General features: G+C 39.8%; 1 protein-coding gene across 6 annotated transcripts in view; it reads left to right on the forward strand.

Moving 5' to 3' along the window:
* The window catches only part of Enpp2 (ectonucleotide pyrophosphatase/phosphodiesterase 2), an 84,694-nt gene that overhangs the window by 17,398 nt on the left and 54,337 nt on the right, over positions 1 to 12,959 (forward strand). For all 6 annotated transcript variants that reach the window (XM_059248139.1, XM_059248140.1, XM_059248136.1 and 3 more), the window contains exons 5-8: positions 935 to 995; positions 3,007 to 3,104; positions 3,588 to 3,667; positions 5,346 to 5,465. In XM_059248139.1, coding sequence (XP_059104122.1) covers positions 935 to 995; positions 3,007 to 3,104; positions 3,588 to 3,667; positions 5,346 to 5,465 — 359 coding nt within the window. The remainder of the gene's footprint in view (positions 1 to 934; positions 996 to 3,006; positions 3,105 to 3,587; positions 3,668 to 5,345; positions 5,466 to 12,959) is intronic.

Here is a 12,959-nt window from a genome sequence, read left to right on the forward strand (position 1 = left end):
ACAACCTAGTTTCTTTCCATGGGCTCCACCTCTTAAAGGCTCTACGGCTTTAGCATTGCCACACTGGAGATGGATACTGTAGCGCTTGAACTCCTGGGGTATAAACCAGAGCAGAAACCTAATTAAATAACTCTGGGCTGAGGAAATGATGGTTCAGTGGAAGGATGGGAACCTGAATTCAGGTCCCCAGAATTCATGTAAGAAGCTAGGCAAGGTGGTAGATGGAGACAGCAAGATTCTGGGGCCTCATTGGCCAGCAAGTCTAGCCAATCCATGAACTTCAGGTTCATTGAGAGATCTTGTCTCAGAAAAGCATATGGATAGTGACGGAAAAAAGATAGCTGACATAGACCTGTGGCCTCCACACATGCAGGACTTACATTCTCAGATCTTGATGCAAGGTAAGAATGAAAGACAGCTTGGATTTTTCATTTATTCAGTACTATACACATTCTCGTCGGAAAAAAAAATCTCTTGCAATTTTCCATGTTATCCTTGTGTATTATTATAACAACATAAACCTTTTCTCTATCTGAAGGGAAGATGTGTCATGCTTTCTATGGCTTTGAAATCTTTAGTGGCCATGGAGGGAGAGAATGTTCCATCTAATGACCAAACAGTTTATTTTTGGAGGGAAACAAACATGAAATCTTGTCCACTGACGCCACTTTTTTTTTTTTTAAATCTACAAACCATTTAGGCTCTGAAAGCTGAAATAAACACCACTTGAGGTTATTAAATCTTAGCTTTCCCACCATGTATGGGTGTACTTTAAAAGCCAGAGCAGACACTAGACTTTATTTCAGAATTTCTTTTTAGATGGTGTCCCAGAAACAAGTACCAAACAGGACACAGATTCTGGCATTGTGCTTCTCCCCTCTGGATGGTGTCTATAAATAGACTTCGTAGTAAATGTCCCCATTTTTCCTTGTAGGAGAGTCACACTGGGTAGATGATGACTGTGAAGAAATAAAAGTTCCCGAATGCCCTGCAGGGTGAGTGCATTTTGTCTTATGGATATTATGAACTATTACTCCACATTCCTTGATAAGCCATCATGAAGAATAGATGGGTAAACGGCTACAAACATTTTAAGATGGACATCCACTTCAACACATAAACTTGTATGAGTTCTTATAAATAGGCTGCCATTCAAGCTATCTTGAAGCTTTAAAAAGTAAAACAAAACACATTTGTGTATTATTAGTGTGTGTGTGTGTGTGTGTGTGTGTGTGTGTGTGTGTGTGTGTGCAGGATGTATATGTAAGTGCTCGTGCCAAAGCGCGTGGAGGTCAGACAACAACTTTGTGGAGTCGATTCTCTTCTCTGTCTTTACATGGCTTCCGGAGATCAACTCAGATCAGCAGGCAGCTGCTGAGCCGTGTCGCCAGTCGTATCTTGAAGCTTTGATGTTCTTTTTTCCTGCATCTTTCTCCTGTCACTGCTGTGCACCCTGGAGTCTTGGCGTCTGCTATGGTCCACCGACGTGCGTCTGCTGACCACTAACGGATGCGTTTCCTCCAGTGATTCCCTGCTTGCTCTCCTACTGGGCCTCCCCCTCAGTATTTTCCCTTGAGTTCGGTTTTTGCCTTTGTGAGTGTGTGAAGGAGAGGAAAGGAAGGAGATTTCTAGAACTTCTAAAAGCTGTCATCCAAGAAGGTTACCCCTACCAGATTCGGTAGAAGTGCTCTATGCTGACAAAGGGGTGTCTTGCTGGGGGACAGTCAAACTCAGTGACACCTAACAGCTCAAGTGTGACCAAAATTGGGCACTTATGCCTTCCAGGAAACTGTGTAGACTTCATGGGTCTTTACAATGCTTGGCAGAAAATACATTTTCAACAAATGTGTTTTCATAATTTATATAGTCTTTAAATATCTATATGTATGTATGTGTGTACGTATATATGTATTATAGTCTGGGATGCAGAATTTAAGTGTTTAGATATCTTTATTTTTCCTTCCTTAAAAAAATCTTAATTAGGCATAAAAGGAAAGAAAAATAAAGACATCTAAACACTTTGGATGTGTGGAATGGGATGAAACAATTTCTGATTGTTTTATATATGGCCCCCTTAAAATGTCTTACTTGTTACACAGCTTCTCATGGACACAAGCTAAGAGTTGCTCAGTTAACTTCAAATTATTAGAAAGAACTCTGCACATAGATCAGAATTCTGCTATGACTGACTAACCTCACCCTTAGGATAATACTGTACCATTTCATCCATTCTTGGCTTGGATTAGTGAGTCCTTGCCTGATAGAGACTTTTAAAATCCTTTATAATTTAAATCATCTTGGAAACAATTTTATAACAAACTAAAGGAATTTTTATGATGCCTAGGTCTAGTGGAAAGAGTGTTATTGTTGTTAATTTTACATTACTCATGTAGTCAGCAATTCACTAATATATCTGATAAGTATTTATTGACATCAGACATTGGTGGCACATGCCTGTAATCCACTAAGGCTAAGGCAGGAAGATTGTGAGCTTGAAGCCAGCCTAGTCTACATAGCAAGTTCTGGGTCATCGTGAAACTCTAGAAGGGAAGCCTATTAACAGATGACTATAATAAGATACACAATAATGTATATATAAATGCAAAGGAGGTGTGTCTTAAGATCATGAAAGAATATGGAGGCATGGGCAACTAATGTCATAGAAAAGGCAACTTTGAGCTGAGTTTTAAAGAATGGATAAGAACTTTCCAGGTTCCAACTGGGAGACAATCCATAATAAATACATAATACGTAATACATACATATATTTAACTGTGGTATAAGGTCCTTGATTACAAGGTAGGAAACAACAGTAGAGTCACCTTTCTCTTGGCCATAGTGACTTTGCCAATTTATCTCTGAATTCAGTTGCCTCAAATGTTGTGTGGTTGGGAGCCCAGGCTTGCCCACGTCCCTCCCTTCTTGGGTCTCTCTGGTATTGATGGGTCCCACTGAGGAATGTGTGCGGCAGTAGTTTCCCTGAGACTTCCCGTGTTACTGTTTAAGGTTTGTCCGCCCTCCGCTCATCATCTTCTCTGTGGATGGGTTCCGTGCATCGTACATGAAGAAAGGCAGCAAAGTCATGCCCAACATTGAGAAACTGCGTAAGTCACTTCTCCACTGCATGTTCTCATCTGTCTTCCAGGATAGTCATCGCTGCACTGTGGACTTACTTCTAGAGCCATGGAGCCACTGTCCTTCCTTCCTTCCTTCCTTCCTTCCTTCCTTCCTTCCTTCCTTCCTTCCTTCCTTCCCTCCCTCCTTCCCTCTCTCCCTTTCTCCCTTCCTTCCTTCCTTCTTTCCCCCTCCTTCCCTCTCTCCCTCCCTCCCTCCTTCCCTGTCTCCCTTTCTTTTTCTTTCTTTCTTTCTTTCTTTCTTTCTTTCTTTCTTTCTTTCTTTCTTTCTTTCTTTCTTTCTTTCTTTCTTCCTTCCTTCCTTCCTTCTTTCTTTTTCTTCTTTTAAATACATTTCATTACTGGAAATAGAAAAGGAAGAGTAATGTGTTTTCACAGTCGAGGAAATGAATTTTCCGCACGAAGTGGCTCTGGGTGGTTCTCTTGTCCTGATAACGCATTTTGTGCTTCCAGGCTCCTGTGGCACACATGCTCCCTACATGAGGCCTGTGTACCCCACAAAAACCTTCCCTAACCTGTACACTTTGGCCACTGTAAGTATTTGTTCTCAAGTAATGAATAGTCAAAGGTCAGATTTAGCCCTGGAATGACTTGAAGGGAAGTTTATTTTTTTAAAATATAGAACACACTTTAATTTTTAAAAATATTTGTTTTTTTTTTTAAAAATATATTATTTGGGAATTTCCCACAGCATATTTTTATTGTATTCTTTCCTGTCTCCTGACTCTTCCTAGACCATCCCCTTCCCTATTCACCCAACTTCATGTTTTTTTCTTTCTCTTAAAGAAAACAAAAACAGAAACAAAGAAAAAAGTTACTTAAAAATGTAAGGTCTGACTTGTATCGGCTAAATCTACCTATTTATTTGGCGAGTGCATGTATATGTGTGCGTTTGTGTGTGTCCATGGGCATGCATGTGTTTGAGAGAGTGTGTGTGCGTGTGCGTGTGCGTGTGTGTGTGTGTGTGTGTGTGTGCGTGTGCGTGCTGCGTGCGTGCGTGCGTGTGTGTGTGTGTGTGTGTGTGTGTGCGCGCGCGCGCTCACATATGTGGAAGTCAGGGAACAACTTTGGAGAATCAGTTTTATCCTCGGATCTCTGAGTTGGAGGCCAGCCTGGTCTGCAGGTGAGTTCCAGGACAGCCAGGGCTACATAGAGAAACCCTGTCTTGCAAAAACAAAACCAAAACCAAAGCAAAAAGATGGAAAACTCTGTTGCATGTGGTGTCACATACCTTTAATCCCAGGCAGAGGCAGACAGATCTCTGTGAGTTTCAGGTCAGCCTGGTCTACAAAGTGAATTCCAGGACAGCCAGGGCTGTTACACAGAAAAACTCTGTCTTGAAACATCAAAACCAAAAAAATAAAAAAACAAAACAAAAACCAACCAATCAACCAACCAACCAACCAACCAACCAACAAAAAAACCCAAAACCATATTGTTCAGTATTCAAAGAAAATCATTTTCCCTCCATTTGCCTCCATTGTTGACAGGACGTGACACTCACAGCTTTGTGAGTAACCAAATTGTGTTTTGAAATTAAAATTGAAGCCTTTTCAAGTGCTGTTCTTGCCAAACTTCCCATTCAACTCTCAACTTCAGGGGTGTCTATCAGTTATTTTCTGAATTTTCAAATAAGAATGTTGATTTCAGAAGGGCGTCTATGTTTCAATTTTCTAATATTCCAAATGCTACCCAATTTTCTTGTTTTAAGTACAATTTTCCATTAATTATTATTGTTTTATAAGTTATTAATTTGAAGAAGAAATATAATCATAAATTGAATATTCTTTGGAGACGTGTCCATTCCAAATAAAGTAGTAAGAATGTCTATTTTGTTAAGTCTCAGCAGTCAAGAAGCCAAATATTATATTTCTTATCATGATCTTACATTTCTGAAATGACTTAAAATTAGCTATGACTCATGTGTGCAAAAACAGACTCAAAGTAAAGGCTATATGTGCCCACTTCATTTGGGTAATTATGTATTATTATTAAATCGTCTGTGATAAGAAAATTGATAATAGAACTAACATATGTAGATTATTACATTGCTATTTTAACAATAAAATCAAAGTAAAAGCTATATATAGTCTACTTGATTTGGTTAATTTAATATTATAAAGTTTTCTATAATAAGAAATTTGATAATAGAACTAATATATGCAGAGTATTACATTGCTATTTTAACAATAAAATTGCTCTTATACAAAGGGTTTATATCCAGAATCCCATGGAATTGTTGGCAACTCAATGTATGATCCTGTATTTGATGCTACTTTCCATCTTCGGGGGCGAGAGAAGTTTAATCATCGATGGTGGGGAGGTCAACCTGTAAGTCTTGAGTTCTGTGGGGGTGTTTTCATCTTCTGATATTACATGTGTGTGTATTTTGTATTTTGTATATGTGTACATTTTATATGGGTATATGTGAGTCTATATAAAGTATATTTTTATGGCATATATATTTATAAACATGTGAGTATATAATATGCACATATATACACGTACATGCATCTTTGCATGCACATGTGTGAACATAAGTTAGGATGATAAGAGTGTGAGATGATAAATTTCTTCTCTGGGATGGTAGTGGTGGAAATATACTGTGGGTTGAATGTCAGAGCACCTAGATGAAGGAATTATCAAATGTTACTGACTTATCAAATTTGAGGATACAGTATAAAGAAAAAGAACTATGATTTTCCAGGTATTTTGACCCCAGTGACATCATAAGCAGAAATAAGAATGGTTGGTGGAGAAAAGAATGGACTAAAACTCAGGAAATTTATAGATTATTTTATTTAATCCATTCTGATCATAGAAAGTAGATGTAATAATGGAGTCCTACCTTGGTTCTGAGGCAGAGACGAACACTTTGAAGGAGATCCTGCTGTGGACCTCAGACACTTGGGCAGAAAATCAAAAGGCTTCAGGCGGCTTCTCCCAGTGTTTTTCCTGTGACTGTGTATGATTAGGTAACCTGCTTTGGTCAGACAGGAGAAAAGCAATGACGTAACGCCATGGTTGTTGAGTGTGTAGAACTGGGTTTTAGAGTCCAAGCTCTGGGCCAGAAGGCTGAGGATCATCACAGGGACACAGACCAGGGCACAGTCAATCAGAGATGTGCAGAGGGAGAATGGAACGTGGCTCCATCTCAGGCTCTCCGGAGCACTGGTGAGGGAGTTAGACCTCTGTGGTCTGCCTAGGTGTGAGAGGAAGGCGGTGTCCTCACTCATCCCACACATCCACTGTGCTGAGACAGCCTTGAGTCTGAGCTTTTGCTGCCATAGATGGGCAGAATAAGGAGTAGAAGTTAGAGATGTTTTCATAACGTATCTATTTCTGAGAGGTCATCTATGATCAAAATATTCATCTTGCTTAATAGGTAAATCACTATGCAAGGATAAATGTGGGCTTTTTTTTTTTTTTAAATAAACACTGACAGACTTTCTGCATGCCCCTAGAAAAGGCTCTTTATAATAGATGTTCTGATTTTGCTGTTTTTATTCAGGCTGGATTCCCAGAAGTCTATGATGACTTAGTTTGTGATCCCAGTGAAATTTGTTGACAGGGTGGATTTCACAAGTTTATGATAGAGGAATATTTTACGAGTAAATAAAATGATGGAAATGTGAACTCTATCAGACTATTGTGAGTTGGTCTTCGGCAATAATTTGATTATGGAAACCAACTTGCCTGAAGAACCACAAGGGATATATGGAGATAAATGGTAATCTTACCTAATTGGATCACTTTACACTTCGGTGTTGACATGAAGTTTCCTCTGGGTTAGCATGACTCAGCAGCAGAAAAGTCCACATATTCATTACCTTCTGCAGACACCCAGTAGAGAGCATCTGTTTATCCATGAAGTAAATTCTCTGTTCTACTCTGTTGGCCTGCTTCCTAACTAGCTCTCAGAGCTGACACATTTGACCAAGTCTCTTTATGTTCCCCAAGATTTATGGGGAAACTGATTTGTGTTTCTGTCTATCATCTTGATTGAGACAGGTACCATGAGAACGCTAAGGACCATATTTTATTTTAAAAACCCCTTGCGCCGGGCGGTGGTGGCGCACGCCTTTAATCCCAGCACTCGGGAGGCAGAGCCAGGCGGATCTCTGTAAGTTCGAGGCCAGCCTGGGCTACCAAGTGAGTTCCAGGAAAGGCGCAAAACTACACAGAGAAACCCTGTCTCGAAAAACCAAAAAAAAAAAAAAATAAAAAAATAAAAACCCCTTGCATTGAAATCTGACCTCTACAAGGAACGTACAAACAAAAACTATTAGTAACTATAGGCTAAGGATACCAGCACATAGAGCATTAGCACTGTAAAAAATGATTCGTATATATTCCTGAAGCATGTAAACAAACCCCTTAGAGACTTATAGATTTTATAACGTCCCCAGTGAAAAAATAATGAGTAGAAAAATTATTTATAAAAACCTTAGACTGGTAATGCAATTTAATTCCATTCATATTTTCCTAAGTGATGAAACTATGTAGGACATTTGGCTAATAACACAGAGGCCAGATTAAATGATGAATAAGGACCACTACTTGTCCCTGTTTAAAACCTAGCAGATGGGATGAAGATTTGAATCAGGTGAAAATTTGAATCTCCACAATAAGTTTTCAAAAAAAAAAAAATTTCCATAACTTAATTTCACTTTTTTTTTTTTTTTTTTTTTTTTTGGTTTTTCGAGACAGGGTTTCTCTGTGTAGCTTTGCGCCTTTCCTGGAACTTGCTTTGGAGACCAGGCTGGCCTCGAACTCACAGAGATCCGCCTGGCTTTGCCTCCCGAGTGCTGGGATTAAAGGCGTGTGCCACCACTGCCCGGCTTTTAATTTCACTTTTAAAAGTATCTTAATTGTGCTTTCTATCGCTGTGAAGAGACACCATGACCACGGCAACTCTTATAAGGAAGACATTTAATAGTTGTGGCTGCCTTGCAGTTTCAGAGGTTCAGTCCGTTATCTTCATGATGGGGAGCACGGTGTCATGTAGATAGATGTGGTGCTGGGGGAATAGCTGAGAGTGCTACATCTTGCAGGCAACAGGAAGTCAACTGTCACACTGAGGGATGCTTGAGCAAAAGGACCTCAAAGCCTACTCCCTCAGTGACACACTTCCTCCAACAAGGACACACCTCCTGATAACGCCACTTCCATTGGGGGACGTTTTCTTTCAAACCACCACAAAAAGCAATTGCATATGATCACTCTCATCATGGAGTTGATGTTGTTATTCTTTTTTTTAATTTACTCATCTCTGGAATGCTCTATCACTTCCTTATGACCCTGCATGCTTACATGTATTTAATGGAGTCCCTTAGGGTGTTTGCTTCTTTGAAAATGTTTTGATACAGTCCTGTAACATCTGATGAAGAGGTCAGTGAATACTTCTGTGTTCAGTTTAGATCTGGACTCTTAGACATGTGTGTATGGGACTCGGGGCACTAACTCAAGCTACAGATTGGAGAAGCAAGTCAAGCCTGCTTCCTGCTTCAAATCCCCTGAAGTCAAAGTTCCTGGGTGTTTTTAAGGGAGCAGATGTGTTCCTGCTGTTCTCAAGCTCCCTGGCCTTGAATTGCTTCCCACCCCTATTGGTCGGGTAGGGCCCATCCTTATGAATGAATTTCAGTCTAAAATGAGGGACGCTGGCATGTTCCAAAAAGAGATGGCAACAAGGTTGTACAACAGCACTGGAATAAATTTCCAGGTCAGAGGGATAGGCCTGATGGGAAGTCCAAGTCATTGTCTGCTTTTCTTATGTCCTTTCCTCTGCCTTTTCCCCATATGCTAGTATGTTCCTGTAGGCTCCCCTGCCCCCCAGTTTGTGTTCAATTTTGTTCTTGTTGCTGAGTATTGAACCACGGGCCTTGTGTGTGACCTCCTGCTAAGCACACCCCCAAATGCTCCTTGTCCTAGCTCTTAAGGAAGTTTCCCAACCTGTGGGTTGTGACCCCTTTGGGGGAATGCCTATCATATGTCCTGCATATCAGATATTTACATTATGATTTATAATAGTAACAAAATTACAGTTATAAAGTAGTAATGAAATGATTTCATGGTTGGGGGTCACCACATGGGGAACTATATTAAAGTGTCAGCATTAGGAAGTTTGAGAACCACTGCCTTAAGGTACTTAGGATGAACTCTGCTCCCCTGCTCACCTTGAGGTACTTAGCCAGGAAGTTTTCCTTTGCGTTACCAGGCACTGGCCTCTTAATTCATTCCAAATTTTAGTTGAACTCTGTCTTTGGGTTTTTATTGCTAGGATGAAACACCATGACCAAAAGGCAAGTTGGGGAGGAAAGGATGTATTTGGTTTACACTTCCATATCGTTGTTCATCACTGACGAAAGTTAGGACAAGAACTCAAACAGGGCAGGAACCTGGAGGCATGAGCTGATGCACAAGCCATGGAGGGATGCTGCTTACTGACTTGCTCCCCATGGCTTGCTCAGCCTGCTTTTTTATAGAACCCCAGGCCATCTGCCCAGGGTGACTCCACCCACAATGGGCTGAATGTAGCTACATCAATCACTAGTTAAGAAAATATCCCACAGGCTTGTCTGTATCCTAATCTTATGGAGGCATTTTCTCAATTGAGACTTCCTGCGCTCTGATGTGTCAAGCTGACATAAAACCAGCCAGGATAGTATCTGTACCTAGGAGGCCCGTTTTGGCAAAGCTAAGTGACTGTACTTTAGCTTTCTTTCTCATCATATGTTAGACCAACTCCTTTTGAAATTGTCATTTACTTATCTGCTTTGGTCTGTGGGTTGCATAGGGATAGAGACTGCCTTACTCATTTCTAGTCTAAAGAGTGACTCAAAAGCCTGGTTCATCGGGTGCCTCACAGACTGAACTCGGGGTTGACCTGCTCTGCACCTCATTTGTGACAGGTTTTTACCTGTGGTTCTAGGGAATTTGTCCTTAAGACAGGACTCCAAGGGCTGGGGATTTAGCTCAATGGTAGAGTACTTGCTTAGGAAGCACAAGGTCCTGGGCTTAGCCCTCAGCTCCTAGGGGTTGGGTGGGAGGGTGGGACTCTTAATATGGACCTGTAATTCTAGCTACTTGGGAGGCTGAGGTTATAATGATCACCAGTTCAAGGTTAGCCTGGGCAATTTAGTGAGACCCAGTCTCAACAACATAAAACAGTAAAAAGAGGGTTGGGGATGTAGCTCTGTGGCAGAGACACTTTCCTTATGTTCATGTGGCCCTGGCTTATATCTCTTGTATGGAAAATAAAAAGAAAAGAAAACAAGAAAAAACAAAAACAAAATAAAAATAACAATAAACAAACGAGCAAGTAGGGCTCCATCGTAGAGTTGGCAGCTCCAGGCCGGCATGTCCCCAGCTCTATTGCTCACCTGCTACTGGCCGTAATTACCTGGAGAGCAGTGGAGTGTCCGTGTCCTGCCCCCTACCTCACATTCTCACTATTTCTTGATCTATTGCTGAAGTAGGGGTAGAGGACAAGAGAGTAATGGGCGTGTGAGGTGGGGGTGGGGCTCTGATCAAGATACATTGGATATGTGTGTGAAATTGTCAACGAAAACTACCATATAAGTGGAATTGGTAGTTCTGTCTGTTCTTCTGGTCTGTCAAAATTCTTATCTACTTAGTTCTACAACTTTGACTGCCAAGGACAATTTCCTTGCGAAGAAATGCTGAAAGGATTACAGTTCTATGCTTAAGTTTTTGAAAAATATTTCTAGCTTATTTCCTTTTTAAAAACTTTCCTGCTCCCATACCTATATACTTTCATAATTACATAAAGTGTTGAATTTCACATTGAACAACCTGGGTCCAGTGGGGAAGCTTTATTGATTCTTTGTGTTCCTGGAAACACAGCAAAAAGATACAGTCATGTTTCCATTTGCTTAGTTTTCAAAATACAGTGTTGAGGGCTCTCATACCAATGACGAGAGTTTGGCTTTTGCAACAGAAAGTTATGAGTATTTAAGGAAAGGAGGTCCACACTCAGTCAATAGCTTCTTACTTTATTTGTTTAAAAATGTTAACATTTAAGGAAATGTATGTTTGCCTCCAAGTTCAGAAAAAAAAAAATCATGACATCCATCTCTGAATTAACAAGGATCTGGGAGCTTTTCTTTCTCCTCTACTTAAAGAAAATAGCACTAAAGGGGGCATGTTTGATTTTCTTCTTTGAGTCAGCATTTTAGTACCTTTGGTTTTGATAATCCCCATACTTCTGACCCCTGAAATATAAGATATACATATGGCCTCTACAGAAGCTGTTCTGGCAGCTCAGGATTCAACTGAAGAAATCCCTTTAGGCTTCAGTCTCCCAGAATTTGCTAAACTTTGACCATGCTATGAGATTATTAAATGTTTTTTAACCATTTAATTTATAATACCTAAAATTATTTTGGAATGTGTTATCATGTGAAAATGTGTGGAGTCTTATTATTAATTATGGAAGATCAACTAATAGCTTAGGCTTGTTTCTAACTAGCTCTTATAACTTAAATTAACTATTTCTACTAATTTACTTTCTGCCTTTATGGCTTTATTACCTCATCCTGCTTGCTCAGTGGCTCCTGGTGTCTCCCCTTCTTCTTCCCAGTGTCCTCTCTGCCCAGAAATCCTGTCTAGCTATTGGTCATTGAGCTTTTTATTAAACCAATCGGAGTGACACATCTTCACAGTGTACAAAAAGATTATTCCACAACAGTGTTCAAAAAAGCTTGTTCAAATATGAAATACTTTCTCAATGAAATGTTGGCATATACACTATAAACAATAAAAGAAAAGTTATGTTGGTATGAACAGTTTTATATATCATCTTTGATAGAGTATTTTAGCCTGTGTATTTTTTTTGTACAATTCCATGCACAAATATATTGTAGATTTTTGTTGACAATTTCACACATATATCCAAGGTATTTTGGTCAGATTCTCTCCCATTGCTCTCTTGTCCTCCATTACTCATTTAATTTTTCTACTTTACAACTAGTCTCCCCCTCTTTTTATGTCTTTTGTTTGTTTACTCCACTGTATTTGATTAGTATTATGTGATAAGTAAATATACATTTAATTTCATATATTCTCTGTTATTCACTTTTTGTTTTCTTCTGATGAGGCCCCTCATTTTCTTTTAGAAATATAGTCAGTGTGATAGTTACTAAGAAGGAGAGATAATTTTCTTGTTTCTTTTTTCAAAAGAAAGGCACTTTTTTTATATATATATATTTGTCCTCGAATTTTTAATCCTCCACTCTCAGTCTCCTTACTGCTGGGATTACAGATGGACAAGACCATGCTGGGCTAGAAACACACTTCTTGATCTTCAAATTGTCTCAGTAGTTTATATTTTGTGATTTTAAAAGTACACATATGACTTCAACAGAAAATTTATGGAAAATACAGAAAATACACAGAAAACTGATTCTAATGGCATGCACCTGTAATCTCTGTGCTGGAGAGATCAACATCTTCAGTTATGTAATGACATTGAGACCAGCCTAGTCTATAAACGATCCTGTCTAAAAAATTAGATTCTGATTTTTGTCACCAGCATAAGTGACTTACTGCCACCTCTTTAATATCATACATTAGTGGGCTTGCCAGTTCACTCAGGAGGGCCATGGGTTGGGGGAGGGGCTTGGAGCTTCCTGAGAGTATAGCATATGAGGACAGCCCTCTGGTGACCTATCTTGGTCATCCTTAGCAGGATGGAGCTGGGCCAGGCCAGGTACCTGAGTAGCTCCTTTGAGTAGTCCTGTCACCCCTCCTGCATCCTCATTCTTCATCTTCATGTGGGCTGTCAGAGCTGTTACCATGGCTACT

This window comes from Peromyscus eremicus, chromosome 20, assembly GCF_949786415.1.
Source record: "Peromyscus eremicus chromosome 20, PerEre_H2_v1, whole genome shotgun sequence".
Taxonomy (NCBI): Eukaryota; Metazoa; Chordata; class Mammalia; order Rodentia; family Cricetidae; genus Peromyscus; species Peromyscus eremicus.